The sequence below is a fragment of the Trichomycterus rosablanca genome, chromosome 7, assembly GCF_030014385.1.
Source record: "Trichomycterus rosablanca isolate fTriRos1 chromosome 7, fTriRos1.hap1, whole genome shotgun sequence".
Classification (NCBI taxonomy): Eukaryota; Metazoa; Chordata; class Actinopteri; order Siluriformes; family Trichomycteridae; genus Trichomycterus; species Trichomycterus rosablanca.
The window spans coordinates 6,519,963-6,538,678 of NC_085994.1; the positions used below are offsets into that span (position 1 = coordinate 6,519,963).

Genomic DNA, 18,716 nt, shown 5'->3' on the forward strand with positions numbered 1-18,716 from the left:
GGAGGCCTGAATAATGTTTAAATCTTTACTGTGTTTTACTATACTGTGCTGAGTGTCTCACAGCACTCAGCTGACACTGAATGTCTGTGGTTACTGTCACACCACCACATCTTAAACATGATTAAGTAATGTACTTGTGAGTCAGGAGAAAGACAGAATTTGGTTTAAGAAAACCTGTTAAAGGAAGGAAGTCGTGGGTGGTGGTGTTTCTGTTATGCAAGTACAGTGTAGTACACAGAATGTCTCAGAAAGAACTTTCACATTCAAGCAAATGTGTATGAGAGTAGGTGGAAAATAAAGAATCCCTACCTGTAGCTGGGTTGATGCTAGCAGCGATGTGGAAGTGGCACAGAGCATTGGCATGAGGGATGCTGACCCTGTGGGCATGATGCTTGTTCTGATGTTGAGGTAGAAGCCCTGTGTAAGCTGGTTGAGCTGTACCTCTGATTGGTCCCCGGTGCGCTTCAGCAAGGTTCAGCTACAACACACACAACAAGGGTCGAAACTTTTAAACCTTCATACAAACACTCGTCTGCCAACAGGTGACCAGACAAAAAGAAATTAAATATTTGTTTGCATATTGATATACAAAGATTGAAAATAACTTCTCAACCATTTAGTTATGAATTTGTTTGTGAACACCGCTTGTTATTATTTCTTTTTTCTTTTTATTTTTATGCATTTTCTCCCCAGTTTCCTCCCGATTTAGCGCAGTCAATTTGTCTTCCGCTGCCGAGGGATACCCGATTGCATCCGAGGAGAGCAAGTCGCTGCTCACGCCTCCGACACGTGCACAGTCTTCCTCTTCTCGCCATGCATTCTGCAAAGGCGTCTCTTCCGCCAATCAGTGTCCTTACACAGCGTATGAAGACCTACCCACGCATAGTCCGGTCATCCCACCCTAGCAGATACGATGGCTAATTAGTATCTGCTGCAGGCACTACCAATTATGCCCGTCAGATGACGCCCAGCCAACCGGTGGCAATGGCGAGTTTCGAACCGAGGAGTTCACAATCTCGGCGCTGGTGTGCTAGCGGAATATCCCGCTACCCATTTCTAACCAGTGTAGAAAAACACTTATATAAGATCAGTAACATGCTTCAAAATTTTCACAAGAGTCTGGGAGCCCCCTCTTCCTGTTACAGCATGACTGTACTGTTTTTTTTTTTGTTTTGTTATTATTTTGTTTATGCATTTTCTCCCTTTTTCTCCCGACTTTAGCGTGTCCAATTGCCTGATTGCATCATGGTTCCTCTCCACTAATGCCTCAGACATGTGGGCAGCAGCCGTATGCATCTTGTCACCTACACTTGACAAGTGCATATGCGGATCAGCAATGTGTACGGCGAGATGCACCCTGACAGCACTCTTTCCTCATCTCTGTGTAGGCGCCATCAATCAACCAGCAAAGGTTGTAACTGCATCAGTCATGAGAGAGTCCCGATCCGGCTTAATATACCACCCCTATATGAACAACAGGCCAATCGTTGTTCATGTGGCCGCTCAGCCCAGCCCAGCCCAGCTGGCAGGCAGAGCTGAGACGTGATACGATGTATTCGAGATCCCAGCTCTGGTATTCAGAGTGTGTTTTCACCCCTGCGCCACCTGAGCGGCTGTAAACTGTACTGTTTTAACATGATGTTCAATGTGAATTAAACACAAGTGGCCTGCACAGAGCACCTAACCTCAACCACAGCGTACATATTTCTGATTAACTGGAATGTTGAGTGTGATGCAGGTCTACTCATCTAATGTTAATATCTGGCCTCACAAAACCTCATTTGGCAGAATAAACACAAAGAGTTTCAAGAAAAGTGGAGCCACTACATACAGACAACTGCATATTAATGACGCTAGTTTTGAAATGAGTCACAAACAGATGGTGACGTGTTCACAAACTTATATAAAGGTTAGATTAAATGATTACATTTTTAAATGTTACCTGGTTTTGTTATAAAACATGTTAACTGGGACGACTGTATAAAGCCAGTAGTAATTATTGTGAAAAGAAAGAAGGTTTCTTAAGTTCTCAAGTAAAAAAATATTATAGTATTATGCTCATTTTAAAGTACAGCGAGAAACTTGAAACTCAACATCAATTGGCTCTGGGACTGGTGTTTAAAAGACGTTGAGTTTCATGGTATTTTTCCTCATTAGGATGTATGGGAAACCGGTTAATGCGTTCCATGGTCCAGTGGACTTGCATATATTTTAGGCTTATGTTTGTTTGTTTATTAAGATTTTAACGTCATGTTTTACACTTCGGTTACATTCATGACAGGAACGATAGTTACTCATTACACAAGGTTCATCAGTTCACAAGGTTATATCGAACACAGTCTTGGACAATTTAGTTCACCTCACTTGCACGTCTTTGGACTGATGGAGAAAACCGGAGCACCCAGAAGAAAACCCACACAGACACGGGTAGAACATGTAAACTCCACACAGAAAGGACCCGGACCGCCCCAACTGGGGATCGAACCCAGGACCTTCTAAGGCATATGTAAAATAATGGGGTTGTTTTTGGCATTTATACACTGAAAATTACACAAATTTAATATAAAAACACTGAAATAAAAAGCTGATTCTCACAATTTCTCAGAACCTTGAGCTGTAACACAAGTTTAAAAGTGAAACAGTGAGGAAAATCCAGCTAAACACAGATACATGTGGAGCTTTCAGAGTGAATTTGATGGTTATTCCACACAAATGCAGATTCGTCTCATATGCACACTTTGATGACATCCTACTACACCGCTCAAGCGCTGAACAAAGCAAGTGTTTATTGTCAAGTTGAAATTAAATAAAAAAAAATTTTTTAAACAAACTGAACACGTTGAGTTTAAGGGAAACGTTGAGTTCAAGGGTACAAACTTCTTGACGGAAGGCGTTGAGTTTCAAAGATTTTGAGTTTAGGGGACGTTAAGCTACAAGGTACTGCTGTAGGTGGAAGAAATGTCACTTTTCATCCCTAAACTACTTACAAAAGTGTTTTGCTAAAAATATAATACTATTTTAAAAAAAAAAAGGAATGCTTTTTCGCTTTTTTTTTAGCTTGCTGTTTTTGAAAAACATCATGCTGTACCGGGGGGATTGCACAGAATTAGAGGAAGCATGTGTTAGGAAATACTGGAAGAGAAATTTATTCCATGTGCAAAGAAATCTACAAATAGACAGTATAGAAAGACAAATGACCCCGAACATGCAGCCACTATAACTCATAATACACCCACAGACTGATTTGCTATTTGCAGGGTTGTTTGATCTCAGCAGTGGTACCACTCACCTCAGGCAGGTTTTGACTCTGGCTTTTGTTATTACTGGAGGGTTTCTTTGTATTACTGGATTTAAGTGCATCGTTGTTACTGTTGCTGTGATTGTGTCTGAGTCCGGAGAGCAGACTGTCGCTGGGCAGCAGTGTTTCAGCCCACAGTCGACACACATTGTCTTTACAGCAGGTCAGTAACACATTACACACAGCACCTCTAAAAGCAGAAATGACACAGAACATGTGAAAAAATCTGTATGAACAACAATCATTGTTGGTTGATGATAACTGTTGAAGCAAACACAAGTTATCGAAAGTCCCAGTATTTGATAAAAGCTTTGTATTATTAAATAAGATAAGAAACATTTATGCAGAATGGGCAAAAGAGTATTTTAAGTGTAGACTAGGCTATATCTGCAGTATTCTGCGAATAAGTACATACAAATCAAACCCATATATAGTTTCTCTTACTATAATCTAGGGCAAAATAAATGTCTTTACTCATCGTGTACACATGTAAAGTACAATAAAATGCTATTTTTCTGCATATCCCAGGTTGGGGTCAAAGCACAAAGTCAGCCAATCTACAGCATGGCAGAGCCAGCATTCAAACCCACAACCTTCTGATGGATAGCCCAGAGCTTCTATGCACTAGACTACAACTGTCCCTACTATTATAGGTTCCAAACTGCTTCCAGGAGCAAGTTCAGCATTGGTTTCCTAAGCTAAAAGGTTGTGCAAGAAATTGGTGTAAAGCAACCATACAGCTGCCCATTCTCAAATAACGAATAACATTTTACCAATCTTGCAACCACACAGTGCACATGGCATAACAGCCTCACCTGGGTATGTACTTGCTGGTTTTTCTCCAGGAGAAACCGGTGACTGAGCGAGGGTGGGTCAGGTAGATGAAGGAGAAGTCCATCTTCCCCTGAGAGTCCAGCTCAGGTGGAGTAAAGAGCTTAGTGACATCAGACTGCCACTTGCTTGTGCTGTACCACACTTTCACCAAACAGTCATCCTAATAGCAAAATTCACATATTATTCAAAATAAAAAACAATTATTATTATTAATATTATTAAGATAACACAGCAAAGAAGCTCACAGATTGTACTATTTGATACACACACATGGTACTGTTTTTATTTGCACAGCACACAATTGAACACATACACCTACCAGGCATAACATTATGACCACTGACAGGTGAAGTGAATAACACTGATTATCTCTTCATCAGCACCTGTTAGCAAGTAAACACTTTATCCTCAAAGTTGACATCTTAGAAGCAGGAAAATGGGCAAGCGTAAGGATTTGAGCGAGTTTGACAAGGGCCAAACTGTGATGGAGCATCTCCAAAACTGCAGCTCCAGTGGTCACTATCTATCAAAAGTGGTCCAAAGAAGGGAACAGTGGTAAACCGGCGACAAGGTCATGGGCGTTCAAGGCTCATTGATGCACATAGGGAGTGAAGGCTGGCCCGTGTGGTCCGATCCAACACACGAGCTGCTGTAGCTCAAATTGCTGAAGAAGTTAATGCTGGTTCTGGTAGAAAGGTGTCAGAATACACAGAGCATCACAGTTTGTTGCATAAGGGGCAGCAAAAGGAGGACCAACACAATATTAGGTAGGTGGTCATAATGTTATGCCTAATCGGTGATGTCTATAAACTGCACACTTTTAGGCTTACCCTTTATTTTGTTCTTTGTTATATGTACATATATTGTTATCTTTTTATATTTTTCAGATTTTAATATCTTATTTTTGCATTAAATTTCTTCCTTGAACTACATCGACATATAGACAGAGAAAGATAACAGTAAAAAAATCAAAGACCAAGTCACCCAAATGTCACTAATATGTTCTGCCTGGCTGATGTGGAACATTTCCATCAATAATAATTAAATGCAAAAAGTGTGGCAAACATTTTTGTTCATAATAAAGTATCACCTTGTCTGACAAATAAGCAGTGGTCAGTAATCACATCTGCAGAGATAAATTAGATCTAGGGATCTGCTAACATTTACAACAAACATTCTAAGTACAGTAGTACCTTGAAACTCAACGTCAATTGGTTCTGGGTGTGGTGTTGAATTTAAAAGGCATTGAGTTTTTAAGTATTTTTTCCCATTAGGATGTTTGGGAAACCTGTTAATGCGTTCCATGGTCCCGTTTAGTCTAATGTAAAATAATGAGATTGTTTTTGACACTTATACACTGAAAATAACACAAATATTATATAAAAAATTAAAATACATAACTGTAGCACAAAGCTTAACGTGACTTATTGTACTAAAACTAGCAAGGAATTTCATTAGCGGAGAGAACTTATGAGCAGTAATAATTAAGAGACGTTTAGTGTTTCTATGTCACAATTCAACTCTTTCAAAAAAAAAGCCGATTCTTAAAATTTCTCAGCACCCCGAGCTGTAACACAAGTTTAAAAGTGAAACAGAAGGAAAATTCAGCTAAACACAGATACATGTGGAGCTTTCAGAGTGAATCTACCGATTCTTCTTCTTGTTCCTCCTCGGCCTTTGTCCTGTTCGGTTGCGGGGTCGGCTCTCGGCGGATCATGATCTGCATTGATTTGGCCCAATTTTTACGCCGGATGGCCTTCCTGACACAACCCTCCCTATTTTATCCGGGCTTGGGACCGGCACTACAATGCACTGGTTTGTGCATCTAGTGGCTAGGTATCTATAGGACAATTCAGTGTTTCCAATTAGCCTGGTGGCATGTTTTTGGACTGTGGGAGAAAACCGGAGCACCCGGAGGAAACCCACACGGACACGGGGAGAACATGCAAACACCGCACAGAAAGGACCTGGACCGCCCCACCTGGGGATCGAACCAAGGACCTTCTTGCTGTGAGGCGACGGTGCTACCCACTAAGCCACCGTGCCGCCCCCAGAGTGAATCTGCCGATTATTTCACACAAACGCAGATTCGTCTTATATGCACACTTTGATGACGTCTTACTGCACTGCTCAAGCAAAGCGCTGAACAAAGCAGCTGTTCATTGTTAATTTGAAATTAAATAAATCAATTAAAAAAAACCACGTTGAGTTTAAGTTAAATGTTGAATTTAAGGTTACTGTTGAGTTCAAGGGTACAAATTTCTCTACAAAGAAGTTGAGTTTAGAAGATTTTGAGTTTAGGGGACGTTGAGTTAAAAGGTACCACTGTATAAAAAATAAGTTAGATTGTTTATTTTAATCTAGCTCACGTACAAAAAGGGGTTGGTTGAGGGTATAAGTATTCATTACATGTAACTGAAGGATAATTTACATTTAAATAACCTGTGGACTGTCATCTTCCCTGATTATATTACAAATTCATTAGGTTCCTCACAGAACTGCAGTCAAGTGAAATATTAATTCCAATTTCTTGATGAAAACTGAGCTGCCGTGAACATTTAATTGCACATTTATTGCAATAGAAATGGAAAATGTGTTTAATACCAGCAGTAACGTTGTGTGTACAAACCTGTCCTGATGTGGCAAAAAACTCTCCATCCGGAGAAAACTTAATTAGGTGAATAGTTGAGGCAGTCCTGCGATTAAAAAAAAGATTTGAAAGTCCTATTAATTCCATAACAACAGGTATGAAACAAATTAGCCATCAAACTAATTCAATTACTTGCAAATATCAAGTGCTTTCATGCAGAACAAGGACTTACTTGCACCGCCATATACACCTCCAAGAGCTCTGAGGGTCACCAGCTTCTTCCCCCTCAGCACCACAGAGGAGATTCACATTGGACCATAACTGCAGGCAGTTTGACCCAGTCAACAAACTACTACCTAAACAGAGTATTAAGAAAAAGTTAGAAATATAACATGCCTTAAAAGCTCATCAGCAATACCTGATTCAGTGTGAAATCCAGCGGTACCTGTGGGGTGCCAGGCAAGGTTGTGTGCTATTGACTGCAAGACAAACTGGCCTGTTTTCTGCCAGTGATAGTTCGGCTTCTGTAGAGAATCACGATAGATTATAGATTAAGATGGTGCAGTGGTACAAATGACACAAGTGTAATGCTACATATACATACATATACCTACACACTGATCAGCCATAACGTTAAAACCACCTCCTTGTTTCTACACTCAATGCCCATTTTATCAGCTTTACTTACCATATAGAAGCACTTACAATTACTGACTGTAGTCCATCTGTTTTTCTACATAATTTTTAGCCTACTTTAACCCTGTTCTTCAATAGTCAGGACTCTCCCAGGACCACTACAGAGCAGGTATTATTTAGGTGGTGGATCATTCTCAGCACTGCAGTGACACTGACATGGTGGTGGTGTGTTAGTGTGTTGTGCTGGTATGAGTTTTTAAACACCTCACTGTCACTGCTGGACCGATAATAGTCCACCAACCAAAAATATATCCCAGTGGGCAGCATCCTATGACCAGTGATGAAGGTCTAGAAGATGACCAACTCAAACAGCAGCAATAGATGAGCGATCGTCTCTGACTTTACATCTACATGGTGAAACAACTTGGTAGGAGTTTCTAATGGAGTGGACAGTGAGTGGACATGGTATTTAAAAACTCCAGCAGCGCTGCTGTGTCTGATCAACTCATACCAGCACAACACACACTAACACACCACCACCATGTCAGTGTCACTGCAGTGCTGAGAATGATCCACCTCCTAAATAATACCTGCTCTGTAGTGGTCCTGGGAGAGTCCTGACCATTGAAGAACAGCATAAAAGGGGGCTAACAAAGCATGCAGAGAAACAGATGGACTACAGTCAGTAATTGTAGAACTACAAAGTGCTTCTATATGGTAAGTGGAGCTGATAAAATGGACAGTGAGTGTAGAAACAAAGAGGTGGTCATAACGTTTATATAAATATATATAAATATATATATGTGTGTGTGTGTGTGTGTGTGTGTGTGTATAGAGAGAGAGAGAGAGAGAGAGAGAGAGAGGTAGGTAGGTAGGTAGGTAGATAGATAGATAGATAGATAGATAGATAGACAGACAGACAGACAGACAGACAGACAGACAGACAGACATATAGGCTTACCGTTTGTATCTTTGCCTTTGGGCTCAACAGCACAGGCTCAAATACACAAATGATGTTACCATAGGATGCAGCAATCTGAAACAGATGAAGCAGTTTCACATTTATTTATTTACAGACTCATTCAGCCCTAATCTTTGCTTTTTCACAGTTTCCGTATTTCTTTCTCACAATAAGATGTGATGGCTGTCATTAATCCTGAATGTTGAGAGGCTGCTAAAGATGTTCCCAGACTTGACAGCTCTGTTTTTCTCACAGGAAAAAACACTCTACCTGATTAAACCGGTTTTTAAAGATGAGTTCAGTGAGATTTACCTCTGGCACACAGAATAGTGCACTCACTCCTGTGTGTTTCAATCAAACAATCAGGAGATGGAAAGAGATGGAAGTGGAATTAAAGGACATTTTGAACAACGTTCACACCAGGCTTCATGTCAAGGGACTATTAGCGCAAAAGCACAAGAGTGGACTTGGTAAGAGGTGTGACCATTAAGTGCTCAGGTACAAGGTCAGTACAGTTCATGCCTGGAGTATCTGGAGAAATGGATGGCATCCAGGGAGGACCTGACTGGAATTATATCGAAGCCTGTACCAAACACCTGGGAGAAAAAAAAGTGCCAAGTGATCAAGTGTTTTGATCAGGTCATCAATCTGAAGAAATTCACCAAGAGGTACAAGAGGGACACAAAAAGTGGACTTAATATTTTAAAAGGTCCAAAAGCATGCGTTTCATTCGGAGCTACTGAAGATTGCACAGAAGATTTTTCTTTGCTTTTGCTTCTCAGAATGCAAATGTCAAGAGTTTTTTTCACTGAGGCAAAGAGTGCACAAAAAAAGGAATCACTTGTCTGTTGAGTCACTGAAGCAGCTTCTGTGTAGACAATACAACCTTAAACACGCATTACAAAGACTTGCAAGCCTACTTGCTTAATAATCAAGGACTGTTGGGAAAGATTCAATCTTCAGAAAAGTAGACCAGAGCACACCAGGAGGACTGAACAGTGTGTAATAAAATAATGGATTATTACGGCAACTCTCTATTTCCGGCAAAGAACATAACCTAAATATAAATGTTGTGTTAAGCTTTGTCCAAATATAGAGCCATTATATAAAAAAGCAAATTAGTTCAACGTTTATGTGCACTTTTTAGGAAGCATATAGCAGCCTTTAGTCTGTTCACTAGATCAGCTACTTTATCTATTGTTTCAGACAGTAAGCATTTCTATTTCCTGTTTAATGACACAACCAAATATGTCATCTGCAATCAAACCACAAGCTCATACTGCTACATGCTGCTATATTTATAGACTTTTTCTAGAAGTGCTGGAATCCATTTGTTCTTTTACAAGGTTATTTTCTACCCAGACCAAGGTTCACCTGGCTGGCACTGACAGAAGCTTGAATTCAGATCAAATCTGCATCCCCCCCAGCAACACTCATAACTTCTAATTCTCTGTATTGTAATATGTTACAGCACTTGTAGCCTAGTGGTTAAAGTACTAGACTAGAAATCGAAAGGTCACTGGCTAAAGCCCCGCTAATTCCAGGTTGCCACTGTTGGGCCCATGAGCAAGGCCCTTAACCCTCAATTGCTTAGACAGTATACTGTCACAGTACTGTAAGTCGCTTTAAATAACTACGTCTGCTAAGTGCTGAAATCGTAAATGTAAACCAAATTTCTAACGAAAGTAAACACATCTTTTACCTGTCCTCCTTGTTGAGAGCAGTCGACACATCCAACTTGGATATTGCCATGCTTGGCACCTGGGATGATTTGAAGCCTCTCGAAGTCAGTCCCCAAGATTACAATGTCACATCCAGAAGCATAGGCCTGTTACACATGTGGACAGAATATTAAAGCGCAGTCAGAACACAAAAAGCACAAATTCTAGCAAAACTGTCACAGCACTGTCTCAATTATTACATTAAATTGCACTCAGAAATATTCAACCCCACTTAACTTAAAAGGTATTGTGGTGATGTGTATAGAATTAAAATATACAACATGAAGTCTCAGTAAACAGAGAAAGAATATTTGTTGATATACACCGATCAGCCATAACATTAAAACCACCTCCTTGTTTCCACACTCGCTGTCCATTTCATCAGCTCCACTTACCGTATAGAAGCACTTCATAGTTCTACAATTACTGACTGTAGTCCATCTGTTTCTCTGCATGCTTTGTTAGCCCCCTTTCATTCTGTTCTTCAATGGTCAGGACCCCCACAGGACCACTACAGAGCAAGCATTATTTAGGTGGTGGATCATTCTCAGCACTGCAGTGACACTGAAATGGTGGTGGTGTGTTAGTGTGTGTTGTGCTGGTATGAGTGGAGAATAGTCCACCAACCAAAAGTATATCCAGCCAACAGCGCCCCACGGACAGTGTCCTGTGACCACTGATGAAGGTCTAGAAGATGACCAACTCAAACCGCAGCAATAGATGAGCGATCGTCTCTGACTTTACATCTACAAGGTGGACCAACTAGGTAGGAGTGTCTAATAGAGTGGACAGTGATGGACACGGTATTTAAAAACACTCCAGCAGCACTGCTGTGTCTGATCAACTCATACCAGCACAACACACACTAACACACCACCACCATGTCAGTGTCACTGCAGTGCTGAGAATGATCCACCACCCAAATAATACCTGCTCTGTGGTGATCCTGTGGGGGTCCTGACCATTAAAGAACAGGGTAAAAAGGTATGTAGAGAAACTACATAGACTACAGTCAGTAATTGTAGAACTTCAAAGTGCTTCTATATGGTCAGTGGGGCTGATAAAATGGACAGTGAGTGTAGAAACACGGAGGTGGTTATTTATGACACAAGGTGCCTTATTTTTAAATTTAATTTCCATATGCGCTATTATTCAACCTTCAGCCTCAATACATGCAATACATGGTGAAAAATCTTTTTGTCTTGATAAAATCTCACATTCCTCATGTGCAAAAGCTTTCAGCTCATTGAGGTTTAAAAGCTTTGTGCTGCAGCTTCTTTCTTAAAATCCTAATTTTCTATGGGATTTAAATTAGGAGACTGAAAGAGCTACTCCAGGATATTCCAGGACCGATTCCTTAACATTATCACAAAGGTTCAATTTACCCACAGAAGGCATAACATTCCTCACCAAAATGTCTTGGTGTTTCTGTGAATCCATGATGCCAATCCTGACACACCTCCATGCTTGACGGTGGGGATAATATTCTTCTGGTCATAAGCACCAATTTTTTTGCAACGGATAAACTGTTGTTTCGATTAGTCACGCCATAAATCTGTGTCCCAGAACTCTGCGGGCCTGTCAAAATTCCCTCTGGCGTATTCCAGTCCACCCTTCCTGTGCTTCTTAGCCAAGAGTGGTATGCCATGTGAAGTCCTTTTCGGTTAAGTGATCTTCTAATAGGTGCAAATGACACCTTAAGCAAATTATGGGTAATTATAGAGTTCCATATGGTTTCATTATGTTTTAACCCAACTTTAGGTCATATAGGCCAGCAGTATGTTTTAAGATCAGCAATGTCATGTAGTGGTTGTGTAACTGTGTAACCACAAAATGTGGGATCACTGAGTTACTGACCAACACTTGTCTCTTGTCTCTTGTCTCGTCTTCCTTTATTTATTTTAGGCATTCTTGTATTTATTGTAATGTTGTCTACCTGCACTGTACTGTATTGTCTTGCACTTTTTGTTCTATGTTGCACCTTGGACCTGGAGGAACATTGTTTCGTTTCAATATGTACTTGTATATAGCTGAAATGACAATAAAACCTCTCTTGACTCTCTCTTGACTCTACTGTACTAACAAACATGAGTTAGTAACATACTGTTTCACAGGGTACCATGCAGTGGAAAAGAGGCATTTGTGTTTAATATTCATAAAGTGTCACTATAAACCACTATATTTATATGTATTATGTCATATGATTATTTAAACTGCATGTTGTGTATCATAAAATACAGAGATTAACTCATTATTGGTCAGAATTAAATATTTATTTCAAATAGTTCAGCCCCACTGGTGCTGAGATCAAGCTTGAGCTTTTGAGTTTGAATCGCAGCTTTGCTATCAGCCAGGCAGGTGCCTACACAGACACACAACTGGTTGTGTGACTGTAGGGGGAGGGACAATGGCTGAAACAAAGTTCCTCATCAATGGGCCAATTGCGGCCTCTGCTGATCGGGTGAGGGGGCTGCACCGGGGGCAGTTGATCATGGATGGCAGTCTGTGAGACCATGAAAAGATGCGATCGGCAGCCGAGCACGAGTCAGGGGGGGTGCATTACAGCCTTAGCCTTTCTTGATCAGGGGGTGGGTGTGGCAGCAGGTGTGGGTGTGTATTATAAAACAACAGAGATGAACTCAAACAGTTCAGCTGCACCAGTGTTCAGATCAAGCTTGAACTTTTGAGTTTGAATCTCAGCTTTGCTATCAGCCAGCCAAGTGCCTACACAGACTCACAATCGGCGTGTCTTTAGGGGGAGGGACAATGGCTGAACAGTCTGTAGGATCCTGCTCCTGACAGGTGAAAAGAAGTGATCGGCAGCTAAGCACGAGTCAGAGGGGGTGCATGACAGCCTCAGCCTTTCTCGATCAGGGGTTGGGTGTGGCGGCAGCAGCAGCAAAAGAGAGATAAGCCCAAATTGGCCACAACTGGACTGGGTGAAAAATAATTGCCCTGATAAGCACAATGGAGAAAAAACTTGCCTTAGGATGGGGCAATTAATTTGTAATTTTATCTCATATACCCCTGCAGATAAAAGTGTAATGTAGTGTTTGAGTACATAAGCCTACAGACAGCTGCACTTAATCTCTGATCTCCGTGTGCACCATGTCATGATGGAAAGTCACCTAGTCAACACACTGGCGGACGGCAACGCGGGCTTCGCCAGAAGCTGATTTCCATCCATGCAGTAAAGGAAAAGCAGCTTATTTACTTTACTTACATTTTTGCAAAGACACAAGACCACCTTACCGTGAACGGCACGTTGTTTATGCTTCCGACGGAGAAACAGTTTTCCCCTGGGTTGACGGCCCCGGTGAGCACTTGGTGTAGATTCATGGTCCTCACCACATCTAAAGTTCAATTTGCATCTTTCGACCGTCTGGTATCATGCAGAAGCCCAGCCAGTGATGTGCGATGTCCTCATCCTGGTTACTGATATTCACCTAAAGGTCCAAATGAAAATGAATAAAATAAAATGTTTTATCAGTTATTATGACATTTCAAAACCTTGCAAAGCATCTACTACAAGACCAAAAGTATGAGCATAAAATCAAACAACATGCATGTTTTGGTGTAAAGGCTGTTTATAGTGAATAAGAATGTCTTGGAGAAACAGCTTTTAATAATCTGTCCTTATTTGAAACACATAGTAAAGAGTTTAAAACATGTGAAAGCCGCACCAGCACAATAGTTATTCACCTGAAGCTTTATAAACAGGGTTTGGATGGCTGGGCGGTAGTACATTAATGTTTGTTTGTTTATTAGGATTTTAACGTCATGTTTTACTTTGGTTACATTCATGACAGGAACAGTAGTTACTCATTACACAAGATTCATCAGTTCCCTAAGTTATATCAAACACAGTCATGGACAATTTAGTGTCTCCAGTTCACCTCACTAGCATGTCTTTGGACTGTGGGAGGAAACCGGAGCTCCCGGAGGAAACCCACGCAGACACGGGGAGAACATGCAAACTCCACACAGAAAGGACCCAGACCACCCCACTTGGGGATCGAACCCAGGACCTTCTTGCTGTGAGGTGACAGTGCTACCCACTGAGCCACCCACAAACAGCTTGTGAAAACTGCATCAGCACAATAGTTATACATCTGAAGCTTTATGAACTGGGTTTTAATGGCTGGGCAGTTGAACGTTAATGTAAGCTCTCTATGAGCAAGGCTGTAAAGCACCACTGGGTTTTGGAGCAGAGGAAACATGTTTGCTGAACTGCTGTATAACCTAACATCAAGGCCTAAATTCTCTAAAGCATTTAACTTTTTGAAGCCTGTGACCCCTGTGCTGGCAAACTAAAAACAATTTAAGTAAGGTACCTTACAGTTCTGGGTTATAAATCCACTCAGTCAGTCACCTTTAGCAAATGTTAGCACAATTTTACTGTACTTTACACAATGACAGTGTATTTTATTCATAGCATTTTTAGAGCAGCACAGTGGCTCGCTGGGTAGCACTGTCGCCTCACATCAAGAAGGTCCTGAGATCAATTCCTAGGTGGCATGGGCCAGGTCCGGTGACCAAGCAAATACAAATATTATAATAATTATAACGCTTTAAAGTGGATCCTTTTAAATCTTAATTTTATAATAAGACCATTCCATTCCAGGATATTCCGGGACCGATTCCCTAACCAATCTTTGGTTGATTTGGAAGTGTTGGGATCATTGTTTCACTGGAATGTCTATCTTCTATCTTATCTATATCTTCATGTCTGCCTTGTTAAAAAGGCTTTCCCTGATTCTGACCCCAACCCCCCCCCCACCCCCCCCACCCCCAACACCCCATGCCGAACTGAAACTAAACTAAAATCCTAATAAATAAGCAAACAAACAAACATCACAGCGTTAATGCAATTCGGTGTCAGAGCACTCACTTAAAGTGGCCAAGCAAATACAAATATTATAATAAGTATAACTAGGGATGTAACGATGCACCACAAGACAGTTAAAAATCGATTCACATGTGTAACGATTGAAATCGGTTTAAATGTATAATGAATCGATATTCACTTTAAACAGCAGAGGGCGCTGGCGCTAGTCACCTCGCCTGGTTGACATCACTGCAGGGTTGCCAGGTTCAGAATTTTCCAGCCAAATGTATTTATGTGAGGATACTTTCTTTATTTGTATTATTCATTTATGTGGGATTAGTTTTAAAATTCATTTCAGTTTTTTTTTACACAAAAAGGGAAATGTGCAGCATTGTTTTGCATAGTTTGTACCTACCTCAGAAATAAAAGGGCATTCATTATTTAGATAGATAAAAGATAAGCACAAATACCGAGAGATAAATAAAGAGGAATAATAAAAGGAAACTTTGTCATAATTTGTCTTCAATTTAATTTTGTTTTAAAAAAATCGGGGGAAAATCGTATCGTGAAGCCAGTATCGTGAATCGCATCGCATCGTGGGTAAAGTGTATCGTTACATCCCTAAGTATAACACTTTACAGTCAGATAGCGGTTCTAGTGGGGGTTTGGGGGCAGCGGGGGCCAGTGACAACCAGCTTGCACATCCCCCCACGAATACAGTATACGTAACTCAAATTAAATATGAAAAAGAAAAAGACTGAATAAATGACATTTAAGCAGAGCAAATGCCTTATATGGTGATTCTTTGTTGATCTGTTTACATCAAACTCAAGAAAACGTTGACTAAAAACTGCATAAATAAAATGTTGAATTCTATTGAATATCGACTGTTTCCTCTTAATGCCCACAATGCACATTTGGGCAGAAAGTAATTGGCTCCTCTAACATAGCCTCTGGCCCCTGCCTGCCCCCCTTCCCCCCCACGGTCTAGACAGAACTGCCACTGTTTACAGTACATCTTAATTTACACATTTTCTTTTTCTACATTTAAAGCAATAAGAAGGACTATAGGAGTTACTAGATACATTATTAGCACAACAGATATGATGTTTTGGTATAAAAAAAATAGTGCAACCTGTATTAATGAAAGAAGCAGTTCTCCAGTACTGAGTTATGACACTTGGAATTCTAATTACCATGTTTTTACCCCCTTCCAGGGGTCCCAGGCGCCCAATTTGAGAACCACTGTTTAATAAAAGCAGGTCTATCTCGAATAACTCTTAATAAATCCCTTTTTAACCTTCATGTGAAGGAATGTGGAAGTGAACCTGTCTCTGTACACACAAGCGCTTCGATGGGAAGTTGCTGCATCACGTGATGACGTGACCAATACGTGGAGGTGGCTTAGCACTCCAGCTAACTTAGCATTAGCAAAGTCAAGACTATGAAATTAACGCAGCACTGGTCGAAATTAAAACTAACTAAGCAAGTCGTGCATACACCAACTTACAGCAAAAGTTCATTCGTCTTACTGTCTTGCCTTGTTGACTAATGTGCTCACTACAGACTACAGTATATGGTTAGCAGGCTGTCCAGCTGCTCGGCATAATTAAGGCTGTGTCCCAAACCGCACGTCACTTCACTAGATAGTGAGTTAAATGAATACAGCTGTGAACGGTGTGGTTACTGGTTTGGGCATTCTGTGTAGTCTGTAATGTGCGGTTTAGAACGTATCCTTATTTGACATGGTACCGATTGCTAACTGAGAAACTCTGGTGTAGACAGAAAGTAAATGACATTTTTTTAATGATAAAGACATTACCTAACAACTACAACGTATATATGACTTAACCTATGACTTATTTAAGTTAATAATGTATTTAGATAACAATCCTAGCTATTTATAACACAACAGAGTGCTTTCAAAATGACCCTAACCTCCAGTAGTTCCTGACATGATACAGATAGATGGTTAAACACAAACTAGAAACAATTCTACACGCTAATTCTAATGTACTGACTAGAATTGATCTGACTGCCTGTCCTGAATGATATTAATATCATACATCACTAACTAGAGCTACATATGCTGACACTGTGCTGTTCCAAACCTGACTGTGCTGACACTGTGCTGTTCCAAACATTAGCAGTCGGTAGCAAGCAAACACTGAGCAAAATGGTGTAAACACACATTCAAGTCTTACCTCACGAGTTAGCTAAATAGCTGATTCTGTGTAAAAGTAATAGATTTCCCTTCATGTTGCCGCTGACATTAACATATCACATCCGAAACTGAGTATGTGCAGAAAGACAGCTCGCTCTAGTGCCGACAAGATGTTTAGTAAGGTGTTTCCAGCGCAATGCATTGTGGGCCTTGTAGTTCCTCGTGGTGTTTCGCTTAAACATTTACATTTTCTCCTTGTTTCTACACTCACTGTCCATTTTATCAGCTCCACTTACCATATAGAAGCACTTTGTAGTTCTACAATTACTGACTGTAGTCCACCTGTTTCTCTACATATCTTTTTAACCTGCTTTCACCCTGTTCTTCAGTGGTCAGGACCCCCACAGGACCACCACAGAGCAGGTATTATTTAGGTGGTGGATCATTCTGCATTCTGCAGTGACACTGACATGGTGGTGGTGTGTTAGTGTGTGTTGTGCTGGTATGAGTGGATCAGACACAGCAGCGCTGCTGGAGTTTTTAAATACCGTGTCCACTCACTGTCCACTCTATTAGACACTCCTACCTAGTTGGTCCACCTTGTAGATGTAAAGCCAGAGATCTATTGCTATTGCTGCTGTTTGAGTTGGTCATCTTTTAGACCTTCATCAGTGGTCACAGGGCGCTGCCTATGGGGCACTGTTGGCTGGATATTTTTGGTTGGTGGACTATTCTCAGTCCAGCAGTGACACTGAGGTGTTTAAAACCTCCATCAGCGCTGCTGTGTCTGATCCACTCGTACCAGCACAACACACACTAACACACCACCACCATGTCAGTGTCACTGCAGTGCTGAGAATGATCCACCACCTAAATAATACCTGCCCTGTGGTGGTCCTGTGGGGGTCCTGACCATTAAAGAACAGCATGAAAGCAGGTTAAAAAGGTATGTAGAGAAACAGATGGACTACAGTCAGTAATTGTAGAACTACAAAGTGCTTCTATATGGTAAGTGGAGCTGATAAAATGGACAAAGAGTGTAGAAACAAGGAGGTGGTTTTAAAGTTATGGCTGACAGGTGTATGTTGCATTAACGGTTAAATGTATGATGTTATGACTCTTGCTTTTTATTAAAGACATTTTTATAATACACACATTAAATATGTGTGGATCGCAAATGTTGCATTCTGGTAACAATTTGGGAATGGACTGGAGACCTGTCTTTCGCCCAGTGAATCGTACCCACCGAGACCCTGAATAGGCTAAAGCGGTGGTAAAACAGACAATTAATAAATATGTATAAATGCTATGACTTTCACAGTTACCAGAGCTCAACCAAACCTTTTTCTCTTTTCATTTGTTGTTTCTCTATTTACATTATAAATAAAATGGGCTAGCATGTGTGCATAACAAATATGTTTGTTTATAAATAATAAATACATAACCCCAATGCAACTTTGTTGTTAGTTATAACCATAAGGGTTTGGCTTGTTAAATATTGCATATTCTTTGACATTGTTTTTCATCTGTTATGCTTTTACACCAGTGGTAGGGCTGCAAAGGGGACATTTCAAGCTATCTGCTGAGATAAGTGGAACAGTCAGTCTGAATTATAAAGGGTTAGGGTTAGATCTGCCGAGCTATTGACAGTATGTGGCTTAAAAACACTTTCACTGGCAATTAG

General features: G+C 40.7%; 1 protein-coding gene across 3 annotated transcripts in view; it reads right to left on the reverse strand.

The window, feature by feature from the left end:
- The window catches only part of dmxl1 (Dmx-like 1), a 74,097-nt gene extending 56,948 nt beyond the window's left edge, over positions 1-17,149 (reverse strand). For all 3 annotated transcript variants that reach the window (XM_062998907.1, XM_062998906.1, XM_062998905.1), the window contains exons 1-10: positions 17,073-17,149; positions 13,293-13,486; positions 10,022-10,147; positions 8,320-8,394; positions 7,168-7,246; positions 6,955-7,078; positions 6,762-6,828; positions 4,114-4,292; positions 3,290-3,488; positions 310-478 (exon numbers count right to left, since the gene is read on the reverse strand). In XM_062998907.1, coding sequence (XP_062854977.1) covers positions 310-478; positions 3,290-3,488; positions 4,114-4,292; positions 6,762-6,828; positions 6,955-7,078; positions 7,168-7,246; positions 8,320-8,394; positions 10,022-10,147; positions 13,293-13,379 — 1,105 coding nt within the window. In that variant the 5' untranslated portion in view covers positions 13,380-13,486; positions 17,073-17,149. The remainder of the gene's footprint in view (positions 1-309; positions 479-3,289; positions 3,489-4,113; positions 4,293-6,761; positions 6,829-6,954; positions 7,079-7,167; positions 7,247-8,319; positions 8,395-10,021; positions 10,148-13,292; positions 13,487-17,072) is intronic.
- Between the last annotated feature and the right edge of the window lie 1,567 nt (positions 17,150-18,716).